The 16,493-nt window shown below is 49.8% G+C and overlaps 1 protein-coding gene across 1 annotated transcript; it reads left to right on the top strand.

The window, feature by feature from the left end:
• Positions 1-716: 716 nt before the first annotated feature.
• LOC118259523 (cryptochrome-1-like) lies at positions 717-15,106 on the top strand. Its single transcript, XM_035569137.2, has 11 exons — positions 717-1,191; positions 3,063-3,492; positions 4,474-4,590; positions 6,303-6,450; positions 6,773-6,913; positions 8,448-8,618; positions 8,782-8,922; positions 9,446-9,597; positions 11,234-11,331; positions 12,901-13,011; positions 14,144-15,106. Exons 2-11 carry the CDS (start codon positions 3,080-3,082, stop codon positions 14,239-14,241), a joined length of 1,590 nt encoding a protein of 529 aa, XP_035425030.1. The 5' UTR covers positions 717-1,191; positions 3,063-3,079; the 3' UTR covers positions 14,242-15,106.
• Positions 15,107-16,493: the final 1,387 nt, after the last annotated feature.

The raw sequence follows: 16,493 nt of genomic DNA, 5'->3' as shown, positions 1-16,493 counted from the left end.
GCGGGAGCTCAAGCCACGCCTCTAGGGGCGGGGAAACGCGCGACGTGGGCGTGGCTCGGGGACGCCCCGCCCAGTGGCTCTTTAATTGGGGGCCGGGGTCCTAGTGCCCACCTCCTTCGCCCCCCGCCCAGTGCGGTGCCCCCGCTTCGCTCCCCGGCAGCAACCGGAGCGGGGCAACCCCGGCCTCAGCCATGGCCGTGCCCCCAGTCCCCGTGTCCGGTCTCCCCCCCCCCCGCTGCCGGGCGTTGCATAACCGGCCCCGTGGCCTCGGCATTGGCACCGGCGGCTGGGGACCCGCTGCGCGACCACCGGGCAAAGGGGGGCACCGGGTCGGGCCGGCCCCGCAACGCCCGGGGGCGCTGGGCAGGGAGGGGAGCGTGGGGCTGGGGGTCGGGGTTGTAGGGTCTGGGGGTTGTGGGGTCAGGGGTTGTGGGTTGTAGGGTTGGGGGCTGTGGGGCTGGGAATGGGGGGGCGGGGGGTCAGGGGTTGTAGGGTCAGGGGTTGTGGGGTTGGGGTTTGTAGGGTCGGGGGCTGTGGGGCTGGGAATGGGGGGGCGGGGGGTCAGGGGTTGTAGGGTCAGGGGTTGTGGGGTTGGGGTTTGTAGGGTCGGGGGCTGTAGGGCTGGGGCCAAGCACTTCAAAAGCCCAAACCGCAGCTTCGGGGCTGCTCTTCCAGCTGGCTGCGTGTGTGCGTGCTTATGGCTTCGTAACCGCATTGTCATCGCTTCCTGACTGGCCAGCCAAGGCGAGCGGCTGAGCCTTGACTGCACCGGGCAATCAACGTGTCCGCGGAGGAAATTGAGCTGTTAAAATTTCCGTCGGCCTTGGTCTGTACGTGCCGGGTCTTGCTGTGCCGCGAGCAGGCGGTGAGCGCGCTGCCAGCCTCCTCCGGCAGGAGTTACGCAAAACCCCGAGTCCTTCAGCCTGTCGATTCCACCCCGGTGTGCGTTCGTGTGATCGCAGCTGGGGCGTTCAACCTGGGCACCTGCTCTGACAGCGCCTGTAGGAACAGGAGCGCCAAGGCTTGATTCGGGTGGCGGCGCCGTGACCACCATCGCGCCCCTCCTGTGGAAGTCTGCACCCAGAGAGAAATGCCCGCGGGTGACAGAGCTGCGGTCAGCACTCGGGGGCCACCCTCTCTTCGGGACAGCCGGCTGTGAAGAGCCCGGAGCACCAGCCAGGCAACCCCGAGGTAAGGCCCAGTCACCTCATTTAGGGTTTTCCCTGGTTCCTGTTGTGGCGTGCATCCCAAAATGGCGCAAGGCGTGTTTTCTGCCTGATGTGGCTGATTTGTGATGAGCTGCAGTCACCCAGACGTGGCAGGAGGCCTGCCTGGCCTTGCTGACAACGTTGGTTTGCGGAGAGTTCAAGCAGTACCTCTGGATAAATCCTGCCACAAAGCCAACCAACGGATGGTGCCTGCTCCTTCTTCCCCCGGCACGCCCAGAGGATTGTCCCCTCTCCCCTTTCCCCTGCTAGCCCTGACCAGGGGGAGAGTTCCAGCATGTTTTAGATGCTTTGCTGCCCAAAAATGCCAGCTGGGTGCTCCCAGGTGCCAGAGCCGCCCTGTTTTTCCTGTTCTTCCATGGCGTGTGGGCAGGTTGGTGCCGTGCTCTCCTCCCTTGTAGCTCCATTCCCCGAGCCAAGGCACTGCACACCTGCAAAGCCCAAAGCCCCAGGCTCGGCTCTGAGCTCTTCTGCGCCCGTCATTTTTCAGGGTTAGGTTACTGGGGGCTCAGCGGGCTGCGTCATGGCCTGGGGGCACAGTTGGGTGCCTCTCGGTGATGCTGATGAGTGTTTTTGGGAAGAGTGCAAGTCAGATCATTATATGAGGCTGGTAATGCTGTTGAGTGTGGGCTGAGCAGGGACAAGGGGCAGAGACCTTCTGCAGCCATTTGGGAGGGTGTAAGGAGGGCAGTTTAGTTTGGTTGGGGGGCTGAACTGGGTTAGAGATTATTGTTTGGTCCCGTGCTAATCCACAACCTCTGAATTCTTTGGGTAGTAACCCTTGGAATTAGAAGCAGGTGGAGGTGAGCTGGTCGGGGGCTGTCACCAGGTGGGCACAGACACCAGGGGCAGCTGGGCTCAGTGCTTCTGCTTGCTGCTGAGTCCATCCCCTGTGAGCAGAGCAAGCAGCAGCTGTGGGGCAGTTCCTCAGGCTCTGCCCACCAAGGTGAGCCCTCCTGCAAGTCCCTAAAGCCAGCTGAAATAGTTCACAGGGAAGTGACTGCGTGTTGATCCCTACATCAGCCTCAGGTCACCACCCAGCTCCTCCACAGGGAGAGGAGGCCTTTTCTCCTGAGGCTTGGAGGCACAAAGAGGTCTCCTGGGGCTAGGAAAGATGGATTAAGAACTGTGGCGAATCGATGAATCCAGACATTACAAAGCCAGTGCTGTCAGAATAGCCCTGCATGCTCTTGTGTTGGTGTTGGGCTGTGCTTTGCTCTCCCTTCTTTTTCCTTACAGTCTTAAGAGCCTCGTTAGCGAGCAAACATGCCGTGTCTTTTATACGCCTTCTACTGAAGCCCAGGAGGGTTTTTCAGCGCTAGCGTGAGCCGTGTATCAGGTCTCTGATGAGATGAGGGCTCCTGCGGAACTGCCCAAACAGAGGCAGAGCTCCCTGAACCATCTTCTCACCGCTGATTTACAGAGGGCTGGATGCTGCAGGCTGCATCCACGCGTGGGGCTGCAGAATGGTTCTGCAGTAAATGGAGCTCTGACAACTCTGTTTTCCTTCCTTCTGGTGAGCGCTATTGGGATATAATTTAATTCAGGAATGTAATTTGAGGACTTGAGTGACTCTTTTGGGGAAGCAGCCATTCTCCGCGGAGCTAGGTGCTAAAGCAGCTGCTGAATGGTGGGACCTGGCACGTGCATACGATTGAGGAGTGCTTTGGTCCTGTCTCTGCTCTTCTAGCCTGTGAAAGCTCATTAAAAAAGCAAAGATTTGTGACAAAAAGAGCTGAGCCGTGTTTGGAGCTCCATTTCTGGTATTAATTGGCCTTGTTCCTTAACAGGGATGTTGTATCCTCAAAGCCAACAGCTTTTTTCCTCTTCTGACAGGCCTGAGAGCAGCCAGGATGCCGCGCCGCACCATCCATCTCTTCCGGAAGGGGCTGCGGCTGCACGACAACCCGGCGCTGCTGGCCGCGCTCGAGTCCTCGGAGGTCGTCTACCCAGTCTACATCTTGGACAGAAAGTTCATGACGTCCGTGATGCACATAGGGGCCCTGCGATGGCACTTTCTGCTGCAGTCCCTGGAGGATTTGCAGAAAAACTTGTGTCGGCTGGGCTCTCGCTTGCTGGTTATTCAAGGAGAGTATGAACTCGTTGTTAGAGATCACGTCCAGAAGTGGAACATCACACAAGTGACTCTGGATGCGGAGATGGAGCCGTTTTACAAGGAGATGGAAGCCAACATACGGTGTCTGGGAGAAGAGCTGGGGTTCAAGGTGCTTTCTGTGGTGGGCCACAGCCTTTATGATACCAAACGGTACGTGATTGCCCTAAAGACTAGTGAGGTGTCTCCAGGAGGGTTTAGCAAGTATCAGGGAGAAAAGGTCAAGCATCTTGGTCCTTCTGGATCCTAATGTGTTCCTTTTGAGAAAATTGGACTATCTGAGGTGGTGGCACTGCTTGCCTGAGAACTTTTATGTTGATCTGCTGGAAGCAACAGAAGAAATTTTGGTGGGTTGCACAGGTGTTAGGATGTTGGGCTGTAGTTAGAGCCTGAAGAGTTTAATTTTTTCCCTTTGGGCAGTTTAAATAACTTTAAGCCATTACATTAGCTACTCTTTTACACAGTCAGAGAAATTCTTTAACATATTTAATAGGACTTACTTACACATTCTTGTGTCTGTTTTTTTTGGATCTATCTAATCAGCTTTCACTGGTGTCTGGATACACTTGGATCCAAGCAGTTATTCAGAGCTGAATGACTGCAGGTATTGAAATTAATAATAATAGGGAGGTAATCATTAACAGTTAAAACAGCCTTAACACTCTGATCCTGGAAAAAAAAACCCTACATTTGTGTGAATGAGTTGATGTATGTGACTTGCCATCTTTTAAGATGGCTTTTTCAAGCCATCGGTTTGTACAGGTGGTTGCTGGCAGGGAAGAGTTCTTTACAGCCCTGAACCTGTTTTTCGTGGTCTGACTGTCTCTGGAAGCCCCAGAGGTGACCAGAACCTTGCAGGCTGCTGTCCTAGCTACGTCTGGCAGTCCAGAGCAGCCCAGCTGAAGCTGTGGCTGGCATCCTGGTTCCGATTTTGCTGTCTCAGGTCCTGAGAACCCGCTCTCAGGATGGATGGATGTTCACCCAGGGAAGTTTTATTTGTAAAATCCGTAACTTCCACAGTCAGTCCTGAAAACTGCTGCTGTTCCAGCCTGTGCTGTCACCTTCCTATTCACTGGCAGCTCCAGTTTCCTTCTTGATTTATACTGTGGTGAAAATTGACCTTATTTTATTTAGGATTTTGGACCTGAATGATGGGGCTCCCCCATTAACATACAAGAGGTTCCTTCACATTCTGTCTCTGCTTGGGGATCCTGAGGCGCCTGTCCGAAACCTTACAGCTGAAGACTTCCAGTAAGTAACACCTAGGTGGCAAGAAATTGCAGGTCCTTTCTGTCTGCCTGAAAGAATAGCCAAGGTCAAATGATAACGGGGTGCTTTAGGCATTGTTGTGTTACCTCTGTGCACAGAGGGCTACAGGTTGCATGCAGAGGGGATGTGGATTAGCAGATGAGAGGTGGCACAGTCCAAAGGCTTAAGCTTTTGCAAGGCACATTGAGACAACCTTTGAATGTATGTAAAAGGTTTAGCAGAGGATGGACTAAGGAACTGCAGGTCTATTTCTCAAAGACATGCTCCAGCTTCCTCACAAACCACGATTCAAGGGGGGAATTGGATGAACCACTATAGCGTGTTTATGCAAGAAATTCAGTGGAACAATCATAGTGTTCCCTTCTGGCTTCAAGACTTTTCTCTCCTCTGCTCTGCTGTATGGGAAGGAGGGGCCAAGCTCGTGTCTCCCAGGACTTGAGAAGCTCAGAGTCGCAGATGTCTTATGTTTAGCTCTGCCTGATAGAGGTTAGTGATCCAAAGGGAGTTAAGATTGGGGTAGGGGAGAGCTGGCCACTTGGGATGGGGCTGCAGATACTTGGGACTTGTCAGGCACCTCCTGCGTGACCTCAGCTCTGTGTTAGTAACCTAGGCTTAGTTCTTCCATCTTGGGGAATCCCATTAATTACTGAATGTTGTCCCCAGATACCCCAGTCACGAGACCCATCACTGTATTGGGATGAACCAGTTCCTGCAACTTTTCTCACAGTGCTTCCCCCCCCCCCTTTCTTTCTCCCCATAACTTGTTTATTCACACATCTTTTTAATTGACAATGAATCATAAGTGGTTCGCGTGCTTCCCAGCAGGCCTATGTTATGCCAGTGCTTTGAGAGCTGCACTGGCTCCTTCTGCTGTAGGTGTTTGCAACAGAGCTGAGCTCAGTGTTTCCAGGTGAGTGGGAAGATCTCTCTCCATCTCTGACCTCGTTCAGGGTTTTGCTGGGAAGTCTGCACACCACCGATACTTCCCTGAACAGCTTTGTGTTTTACAGCGGGGTGGGGTGGGGTGGACACACGACATACCCTGGTGTTATTCCAGCCTTGTGGGGGCAGAGGCCTTGGAAAAACCTCAGCAGCTGAGGCCACACAAGAGGAGTGTGACTCCTCGGGGCGTCCTAGCCCCTTGTGTGACTGCTCAGGGCATCCTAGCCCCTTGCTTAGGAAGAAGCAGCTGGGGAGGTGGCCCAGAGAGCTGCTCTGCATCCTTCCCTATGAAACCTCCCAGAGCAACCTCTCCCCAGAGGCATGGAGGGGCCTTTGGAGGCAGTGCCAGTGACCCCAGTTAAGTTTAGAGTCTGAGGAGGCTCTTAGCTCCCTCCCAGAGATGAATGAGGCAGCCGGGTAGGCTGCAGGAGAGGAGGTGCCTCCGAGCCTTACGTAGCCGATGGCAAACAAAAGGGAGGTCTGAGCTGTGGTCACAGCCGGCTGCTCTGAGCGCTGTCATTTGGTGGGTCTGAGCCTCTTCCCCCAGTTCAGGCTGGAACTACCTGGAGCAGTTGCAGGATGAGCTCTTTCTTCCCCAAGGAGTGGAGCCTGGGGTTTCTGGCTGTGCTTTTGTTCCTGCGCTGTTCTCTGTGCTGCGACAGAGGAGATCTTGGCGTGTGAAATGAGCAGAGGTCTTCCACCCTCTTCTGGCTCTGGTTCCCCCTCTGAAAGAGGCCTATCTCCTGCATTAGGAGGTGTAGGCCCCCTGACCTGGACCTGGCTGAGTGTTACAGGGTGCCTCTCCCCGCGGATTTGAAGATTCCCCCTGAGAGCATCTCCCCCTGGAGAGGAGGGGAGACTGAAGGGCTGCAGCGCCTGGAGCAACACCTGGCTGACCAGGTCAGTCTTGATTTAACGTGGGTGACGCTGGTGGCTGTGGGTGGGCTGAGGTCAGTGCTGTCTTCCCTCCTTTTGTGTGTGGTTATCTCTGGACCTCAAGAAACCGCTCAGCCATGGAGTTCTGTTACAGCTCTTGCTGAGGATTTCCCCTCCAGGCGGCCTGATCTCGAGATGTTGCCATCCCGGATGGCAGCATTTTTGGGGGTATTGCAGTGGGACGTTGAACAGGCAGAAGCCAGTTGCCACGAGCTTTTCCCTGCTCCGTTATCTGGACATGTGTCACCTTGTACTGCCTAAACTTTGATTTCTGTTTTCATTTTAGGGCTGGGTGGCAAATTTTACTAAACCGAGAACAATACTGAATTCACTGCTTCCAAGTACCACAGGCCTGAGCCCCTATTTCAGCATGGGTTGTGTGTCAGTTCGCACCTTTTTTTATAGGTTGTCAAACATTTACGCTCAGGTAAGAAAAAAAATTGGTCATAGTCCAGCAAATCTAACCAGGCCTGGTTTTTAAGTGAAATTTTTGAGCAGTTTAGCCTGCTCAAGCAGTTTTGGTTTTAGAAAGCATCTGCTTTCATCTTAGGTAAGTTTTGACTACGACATAAGCCAAAACCAGGTTCTGAAAACTTGTTTCTTAAGAAAAAGCATGGTTGAAACCAATCCAAGAAAATGTATGCTGAGACTCCTGCTCAGACTCTGTCTCATCTGAGACGTGGCTGAGCTACCTGCATTCAGCTAGCTGGGCAGTTAATATGTTGGTAAATGTATGTTTATTTTAAGAAATCCCCATGTGATACCATTTTGGAAAGTAGATGGAGAGAATTCTGCCTGACAAATCTGGTGGCCTTCTGTGATGAGATTACTACATTGGTGGATAGGGGAGGAGCAACTGACATCCTCTGCCTGGACTTGTGCAAAGCATTTGACATTGTCCCACACAGCATCCTTGTCTGTAAATCAGAGAGACATGGATTTGGTGGATGGACCACTCAGTGGGTAAGGGATTGGCTGGATGGCTGCACTCAAAGAGTTGCAGTCAACAGTTCGATATCCAGGTGGAGACCAGTGATGAGTGGTGTCCCCCAGAGGTCAGTATTGGGACCGGCACTGTTTAACATCTTTGGTGACATGGACAGTGGGATCGAGCGCACCCTCAGCAAGTTTGCTGATGACACCAAGCTGTGTGGTGTGGTTGACACACTGGGAGAAAGGGATGACAGAAGGACCTGGACAGACCTGAGAGGTGGGTCTGTGAGAAGCTCATGAGGTTCAACAAGGCCAAGCACAAAGTCCTGCACCTGGGTCGGGGTAATCCCAAGCACAAATACAGGCTGGGTGGAGAATGGATTGAGAGCAGAACTGGGGAGAAGGACCTGGGGGTGTTGGTTGACGAGAAGCTCAACACAAGCCAGCAATGTGCGCTCGCAGCCCGGAAAGTGTGGTGAGGCACTGGCACAGGCTGCCCAGAGCAGCTGTGGATGCCCCATTTCTGGAAGTGCTCAAGGCCAGGTTAGATGGGGCTTTGAGCAACCTGGTCTAGCGGAAGGTGTCCCTGTCCATGGCAGGGGGTTGGAACGGGATAGTCCTTAAGGTCTCTTCCAACCCAAACCATTCTATGACTCCATGAATTCAAGGTAATGCAAGGTCTAACAGAGTTCATCTTTCTCTGCTCTGGTGCTAAAAGCATTGCTTCATATCTTTGATTTCATTGGCTTTCATGGTAAACTGCCTCAAAGCCAGTTGTATAGTTAGATTCATCTATTTATTTATTTAATTTTATGACTTTATAATTTATAATATAAATATAATATATTATTATACTTATAATAATATATATTATATATAATATATTTATGATTTTATAATTTATGGTTTTATTATTTTATTTTATTTAGATTTATTTTATTTTATTTTACTTTATTTTATGGACCTCACAGAATGAGTGAAAACACAATGGTACGTATGAACCAAAGCTTTGAACTTGTCTCTTGCAGGCCAAGCATCACTCTCTGCCACCAGTATCACTCCAAGGGCAGCTTCTGTGGAGGGAGTTCTTCTATACGGTAGCATCAGCAACACCAAACTTCACCAAAATGGCTGGGAACCCCATCTGCCTTCAGATCAGTTGGTATGAAGATGCAGAGAGGCTCCACAAATGGAAAACGGTAACAAGATGCGTTTCCACAACTGCTGTGTTTCAGCCTAGACCTTTTCAATTGCCCCAGGACTGCTCCCTGCTGGCTATTTGAGGAGGAGTTTATAGCAGTGTGTAGGACAGAAGTGCAATGAAGCACAGTGCTGGAGGGCTGATGTTTCTTTCTGTCTCAGGCACAGACGGGCTTCCCTTGGATCGATGCGATTATGACCCAGCTGCGCCAGGAGGGCTGGATCCATCACCTTGCCCGGCACGCTGCCGCCTGCTTCCTGACACGTGGGGACCTTTGGATCAGCTGGGAAGAGGGCATGAAGGTCCACTTCTGGTTTTCATTTTTTTTGTTTTCATTTGGTACTTCTCTGTTCTGGCTGATCTTGAGAAACCCCTGCAATATATGAGCATGGAGGTGGTTCTGGAGAACAGTGCTTTATTACTGAGCCTCTATAGAAATCTCATGGTTTATAAAATCTCATTGTCTTCTGCTTGAGTCTGAGCCCTGCTGTGTAGTGTACAGCTGTGAAAAGTCATTCCCATCCCCAAGATTTTGGATGATGATGATATTGGATACCTTCCCAGCTTGCAGCAGTCTTCAAAGCCAGACCTTTAGGCTTCGAGTTGCGCTCTCATGGGGTCTTGCTCTAGCTTCCTTCTGGCAAACTGTCTTACTGGAGAGCATTCCTATGTGCAAAGGGTACCCTGGACCAGAACAGTGCTATGCTTTTAGCAGCAAGCTTCATTCTTTATCTCCCAGCCTGTTGTGTTGTGGTGTTTGTGTTTTGCAATACAGGCAGCCATTTCAGGGGTGTTTCTCTTTCTTTTCCTGTCACCAAAATGCAGGTGTTTGAAGAGCTGCTTTTAGATGCTGACTACAGCATCAACGCGGGGAACTGGATGTGGCTGTCGGCCAGCGCGTTCTTCCACCAGTACACGCGTATCTTCTGCCCCGTCCGCTTTGGGAAGCGCACGGACCCTGAGGGACAGTACATACGGTAGGGCGACAAACGGCCTGGCGCTTCCCCGGCTTCCCTGGCAGCAGCAGCTGGAGAACTCAGTCTGCATAAAGCATTTGCCCCTGTGAAACAGGGCTTGTAGCAGTAATGTGTTTAGCAGATTAGAAAACCGTGGCACAGAAAAGCAGAGACCTACCTGTGGTTGCACAGGAGATGAGTGAGTATGGAACTGTGTTGACCTGTGAGTGCCTGTGGGCTCCAGCTGTGTCCAGTCACTGGGATGGCTCCTCTTTCTAGAGGAGTAGAGATGTTCTGTAAAACATCTCACAGCTCTCCCCCTCCAGTCTGTGCTGTGTTTCATCGTTTTGTGTGCAGTCTGAATAATTTTGGACACCCAAATTTTATTTTCCACTCTGCTTTGAGTGGGTGCCATTTGCTTCAAAGTCCTGTGAGGAGCAGCTGAGGGAACTGGGAGTGTTTGGTCTGGAGAAGAGGAGGCTCAGGGCAGACCTCATTGCTCTCTGCAACTGCCTGAAAGGAAGGTGTGGGGAGCTGGGGGTCGGCCTCTTCTCGCAGATAACCGGCAATAGGACCAGAGGGAATGGCCTCGAGTTGGGCCAGGGGAGGTTCAGGTGGGAAATGAGGAGACATTTCTGCTCAGAAAGAGCGGTCAGGCATTGGGACGGGTTGCCCAGGGAGGTGGTGGAGTCCCCGTCCCTGGGGGTGATCAAGGAGAGGTTGGATGTGGTGCTTGGGGACAGGGTTCAGGGGGTGCTGGTGGTAGGGGATGGTTGGACCAGATGATCTTGGAGGTATTTTCCAACCTTTATGATTTTATGATATATAAGTGATTGTCTGGAGTCTGTCTCTCCCAAGAATGCACACCTGGCTTTGCTAACATTATAATGTTTTTCGTCATTGTATCTTTCTTTGAAACACCATATAAGTGGGTTCTCTGCAACTACTTGGCAGAGAACAGGGGAACAGAGGGGGAAATGCTGCCTGAATGTTCTCTCACTGTGGTCACAGTTAATAAAGCTTCTGTCTGACCAGTCCTAGATTGTACTTGTGCTATTAGGCACCTGTAGTCCTGATAGAGACACCTTTACCTCCTTGTTGCTGGTGAAGGTGCTGCTTGGCTTTCCCATAAAGTAGTGGGTGACAGCTGATTTCAATAGGACCATGCTGTGTTGATGTCTGTGCAAACAGCTCCTTTTCCCCACATCTCTTCTTCCTCGCATCCCTTCTAGCTCTGTGCCTTGTCACGGTGAAGCTCATGCTGATGTACCTGACAGTTGCACAGAAAATGACTTCCCCATTCTCTAAGATTTTTTTATATATTTTCTTTGTCTGAAATTTTACTAAATTAAAAAAAAAAAAGTCAGGGAAGATGTTAAAAACCAAAATATTTTGGATGAAGTCAAAACTGAAATAATGTTTAAATCAATCCCTTTTTTCCTTGCTGCAAAGTTAACTTGTGGAAGATGTCACTGTACAGAGGTTTCAGAACATAGAAACAGTTCTCTTGTGCAAAACGAATTGGAACTTTCCTGTAGATTGTAGCATCAATACGACCACCAAAAATTAACATGGGTGTAGGTTGGATTACTCATACATTTAAGAGAAGTGTATTTGTCTTCAGGATTATAAAAACATTATATTATTACTCTTGTAGGAAGTACTTACCTGTCCTAAAGAACTTTCCTTCCAAATACATCTATGAGCCCTGGACAGCCTCTGAAGAGGAGCAGAAGCAAGCAGGATGTATCATAGGTAATATGGATACCCTGCTAGAGGGATTTTGCTGCTGAAAATTGTCAAAAATAATTACGTGTGTGTGGTGGTTTTACTCAGCTGGGCAGCTGAGCTCCACCACAACCACTTCTTCACTCTTCCTCCTCAAAGGGAAAGGGGGAGAAAATTCGATGGAAAGGGCTCAAGGGTTGAGAAAAGGACAGGGAGATCACTCAACAATTATTGTCACTGGCAAAACAGACTCAGCGTAGGGAGATTAATGTAATTTATTACCTATTACTAACAAACTAGAGCAGTGAGAAAGTAAAAACAAACAAAAAACACCTTTCTGCCATCCACCCTCTTCTACATTCTCCCCCTGAGCAGCACAGGGGAATGGGGGCTGTGGTCAGTCCATAGCCCTTCTCGTTTGCTCCGTCTTGGTCCCTCCCTGCCCCTGCTCCCCGTGGGTTCCCTCCCACGGGATGCCGTCCTTCCCGAACTGAGCCTTCAGGGGCCGCCCACAGGCAGCAGCTCTTCAAGAACTGCTCCCGATATGGGTCTGGACCACAGAGTCCATCCATCAGGAGCACGCTGCTCCAACCTGGGTTCCCCACCTTTAGCAGCTCCCCCCCAGATCCTCTGCTCCTGCGTGGGCTCCTCCATGAGCTGCAGCGTGGAGATCTGCTCCACCGTGGGACCCATGGGCTGCATGGGGACAGCCTGCTCCACCAGGGGCCTCTCCACAAGCCACAGGAGAACTTCAGCTCTGACGCCTGGAGTGCCTCCTGCCCTCCTTCTACACTCACCTTGGGGGCTGCAGGGCTGGGTCTCACTCCTCCCTCTCCCAGCTGCTGTAGTGCAGCATTTCTTCCCCCCCTCTTTCTTAAATCTGCTCTCACAGAGGCACAAACAACATCACTTATTGGCTCAGCTCTGGCCAGCAGTGGGTCCCTTTGGAGCTAGGTCCCTTATCAAACATGGGGCAGCTTCTGGACTCTTCTCACAGAGGCCACTCCTGCAGCCCCCCACTACCAACACCTTGCCATGTAAACCCAATACAACATATGAGATGGAAGTGTCACACTTCCAATGCAAATCACACATTTATCTTCTGAAAATCGATTCATCCAGCAGCCTACCTTCTGTCAACTCTCCTTTAAAGGTTGTTGCTGGAGTCTGATCTCAGAGTACATGCTTTAGCCTCTACTTTATATCCTAAGTAGAGGATCACTCCAAGTTGTTGCTTGTACATCTATCTGTTCAGATGCTTGGCTGTCTATAAATAGTATCTGAACATCTTGTGCTTTTGCGCTTACTCTAATGCATCTTTAAAGATGGGGCAGGGCTGCCATCCCTGTTAATAGACGGGAAACCAAGGCCCAGAGCATCCAACATAAGGGTTTGTCTGTTACTGTCTCATCTCTAAATGGAACTAGTTGGCCCTGGCTCTTACAGTTCATGAAGAGAAATAGGCACTTCTAAAGGGTAAATCACATGGTTTAAGATGCTGCTGACTTTAGGAAGACCTGCAACAATTTGCTTTGGTGCAAATCCAGTGAAACATCCTTTTTTTAGTCCCATAAAGGCTGCTGTCTGTTGTACCAGGTAAAGACTACCCCTTCCCAATGGTGGACCACAAGGAAGCCAGCGATCGCAACCTGCAGCTGATGAAGCACATCAGAGAGGAACAGTACAGAACAGCCCAGCTCACGAGAGGTAAGAGGTGCTGCAGCACGATGTGTTCAGCATGCTGTGATACAGAGCCTGTTGCTGGAAACTGATGGCTTTGGGGTTGGTTTTGTGTGGTGTCCTCTTGGCTACCAATACCATGTGCTTTCTTCTTGTTACTGTTGAAAGATTTCCCCTGCTGGCACACACAAACTGAGCAGTTCCTTCCTTTCTGCCTGCGTGTGCAGGATGGGAGCTTGCTTGTGCTGGAGGAACACCTTCCCAAAAGCAGACCACCTTTGCCTTCCATAGGTCTGCACAAAAATCCCCTGGCCCCCAGGTTTGTCAGGTTTATTTCCAAGGTGTAGAAGTCTCTGCAGCCCTGCCCACGCCTCTCGTGAACAAGAGCATCACAGTTTGTCCTTCTTACCATGATCTGTCCTGCCTCATAGAAGGAAATATTTGAGGTTCCCACTGGCCACTAATAAGAGAAAAGCCCTGGAGAGCTGATCTAAGAAATTTACCTTTTGACCTTGTTATGCATGTGCTTAACCTATCTAGAAAACAAACTGGTAGTTATCAGGTAAGGCTGGAACACTACAACTTTGGGTCAGCCTGAATTAGTTATTTCCAATTACACAGATGTTCCACTGGTTAAGAGCATCAGTGCTCTTAAAATTGGAATCTTAGGGCCTGTGAGGAGCTCTTAGCCTCAGAGGAATCTTTTGCAGGAAGAAAAGTGAAGCAGTGCTTTGTATTTAACAGTATTCCATAGCAGTCTGCATATGTAGTACAAAAATCCAACATGCAGCAGCTGATGGGAGTCTTAAGTATTCCTACATCAATTTCTAGGGTCAGAAGGAATTAATTGTTCCAATCCTGTGCTTATTAATGTATCCAAGAGGTTGCACACTGGTACTTTTCAAATACAGCTATGCTGACAGCTTTCCCAGCAACCCTATGGCATAGGGAAGTGAATGTTCTTGTGATCACTCTTGGAGGTGTGGAAAGCCAAAGTCTGGGAACCAGAGTCCCCTGCTTCTGGCGTTGCTCCTGTTGCCTATACATAGAAGCATTTTCTGGCGTGCTTTGTAGCTTCACGTGTTACTGTCGTTGTTGGCTCTTGCTGCACTGAGGTCAGTAAGGCTGCAAACTTATTTTTCCTTCCTTCTTGCCATAGATGACACAGATGACCCAATGGCAATGAAGCTGAAGCGTGACCACTCTGAAGAAAATGTAACAAAGGCAAAAGCAGCCAGGATGACAGAGCAAACCTAGATACCACCAGGGATTATCCTCTGAGTGCGGAAGAATGACAAAAGGGGAGAACCAGAGACCAGCTGAACAGGACAAACTGTACTCAGTACTTTGCTCTGCGAGTGGTGCTTCTTGTTTGTGAACTGACCTCCAGCAAAAGTTTTGTATCTTCAATGTATTTGTTAGTGCAGCTACTTCAAATTAAGTTGTCTGTCTGTAAGTGGCTTAGAAGTCATTTGTTGCAGCTCTTAGGTAAATTCAAGTGATTTGGACAGGACGTGTTGCTTTAGCATTGTTCAAATCCATTTGATGTTCATGCATCTGTATAAATAGTTTTAATGATAAATACTGGTCTTTCCAATGTGACAGATATGTGCCAGTTTAGGAATTTAGGAATTCAGGAATTGTGTGTTCACATTCATGTTAAAAGCAAGATTTGCCTGTCTTATATAGACAGAGATTGAGGGATTTCAGGTACAGCTTAAGTTCAGTTTTTGCTTGCAGTCCCCCATCTGGAGAGATACAGGGGAATGTAGCCCATCGTAAAATTGTGTGTAGTTCTTAGGACTTAAATAAGACTTCTTGTGCATTTTAAGGACATTATTGCAAAGTTTTTCAGTGGATTAAGGCTGATGTACAACTTCACCATAGCTGTCCTTCCTGACCAATTCCTCTAGAACTGTAGGATAGGTATTATATCTATCACATACCGCATGTCAAAATTCACCCATCCATTGAAATGCCTCCTTGTGTTTCGCAAGGCTGGATTAGTCAGTTTTCTTTGTTATGGTTGGGGTTTTGGTGGACATGGGAGGAGTGGAGTGGGTTTTTAACCACTGCGGGTACTTCTTTTGTTTTTAAAAGAAATAAAAACTATTTCTGACGTGAAAATGTAAGGTCTGTAGAGCAATCTATTGTGACAAGTGGCATCCATCTGTCCTCTTTGGAACTGTGACAGCAAGACAACCCTTGCATCAATTCAGCGTGCCCGGGCTCCCTTACTTTGAAGGCATCCAATGACCCAGTGCAGAAGCAGCACGCGACCCATGTTAACCAGGAGGAGGCCAAACGCTGCTCCTAACAGCATCTTCCAGTGCTGCTGCTGCTGACCTGCAGGACACTGCGCCGTTACCTGCTGCATTTACAGTCGCAGTGACCGTCAGATGGATTTGAGAGACTGGTCGCGTCCTCCTGCTGTGCCAAGCCTGAACTGAGCTCCTGGAGGTGCAGATGTTACTTGGCATGCTCTTCTTCAGCAGACCTACTACTGAGTGCAAGGATGACCGGCATGAAAGGCAGATACCCAAACCCTTGATGAGGGAAAGAAGGCCAAAGTAGCGCTTCTTGCTTAGGGAAGATGACTGCTGCTCTGGAGCCTTCCTGGCATCCGTAATTTTTTTTTTGCTGTGCTCAAAGGGATTTATCGCATCAGTATCTGCAGTGTTATAGCCCGGTGCAGGTGGCCACAGGAATGCAGAACTGGTTTCTGCCTCGCATTTTAAGGCATAGTCATTGCCTTGAAGTCCTAAATGGGCTGAGCTGTGGTTACCTAAACCAACTCTACCTTGGAGTGCTTTCTGTCACCTAAGGTTCACCGTGAGCCTTGGGAGCTCTCCGGTGCAGCAAAGGACAGAACTATCAGCAGCCATTGAAGGTCTCTTGCTGTTCAGTATCACCTCTAACATTGCGGTGCAGGTGATGATTTTGGGTGCTCATTGGTCATGAATGTGCATGCAGCCAGAGTGGTGGCCTCCCTAGAAGAAGAGACTCCCAACCATGGAGGTTCAAGGCCTCTTTGGGACTCCTTTTGTTGCAAGGCAGCTGCAAGATCTGTTTTTTTGGCTGGAAGGAGTCAGCTTTGTGCCTGCAAAGAAGCTGAGTAGGAGCAATGCTTGAGCAGGAAATTGCAAGGGCAGCTGAGCTCTAAGACATCTCTTTCTGGGTAGCAAAGTAACAATGAGGAAGCTCCTGTGAAACAGAAGGACCAAGGTCTAGCTTATGACCTCATGGTAAAAAGACTTGCTCAGTAAAAATGATTTGCTGAAAGAAAATGTTTGTTTGTTTGCATCTTCTCTGCTGTTGGGAATCTGACCTTGGAATCAACTGTATTTGCAGGTGGAATTGGTCAGATTTTGAGGTGTGGAGATGGCATGGAGATGAGTGGTGGTATCTCTGCTGTTTGTGCCTGGGGTTAGGCGTAGGTGCTGCAGCTTGGCGGTGGTGATGTCTGAATTTAGGTCATCTTCAGTGCAGTTACTACTGTAGCGAGAGGT

Source organism: Cygnus atratus, chromosome 24 (genome assembly GCF_013377495.2).
Source record: "Cygnus atratus isolate AKBS03 ecotype Queensland, Australia chromosome 24, CAtr_DNAZoo_HiC_assembly, whole genome shotgun sequence".
NCBI classification, from domain to species: Eukaryota; Metazoa; Chordata; class Aves; order Anseriformes; family Anatidae; genus Cygnus; species Cygnus atratus.
Note: the sequence above shows the minus strand (reverse complement) of the source record. Positions and strands in the feature narration are given on the sequence as shown.

Excerpts from the sequence above, each read along its gene's own strand:
- LOC118259523 (XM_035569137.2), top strand. The coding sequence starts at position 3,080 with ATGCCGCGCCGCACCATCCATCTCTTCCGGAAGGGGCTGCGGCTGCAC. Across the intron at positions 3,493-4,473 it reads AGCCTTTATGATACCAAACG|GATTTTGGACCTGAATGATG; the intron begins GTACGTGATTGC and ends TATTTTATTTAG. Across the intron at positions 8,923-9,445 it reads GCTGGGAAGAGGGCATGAAG|GTGTTTGAAGAGCTGCTTTT; the intron begins GTCCACTTCTGG and ends ACCAAAATGCAG.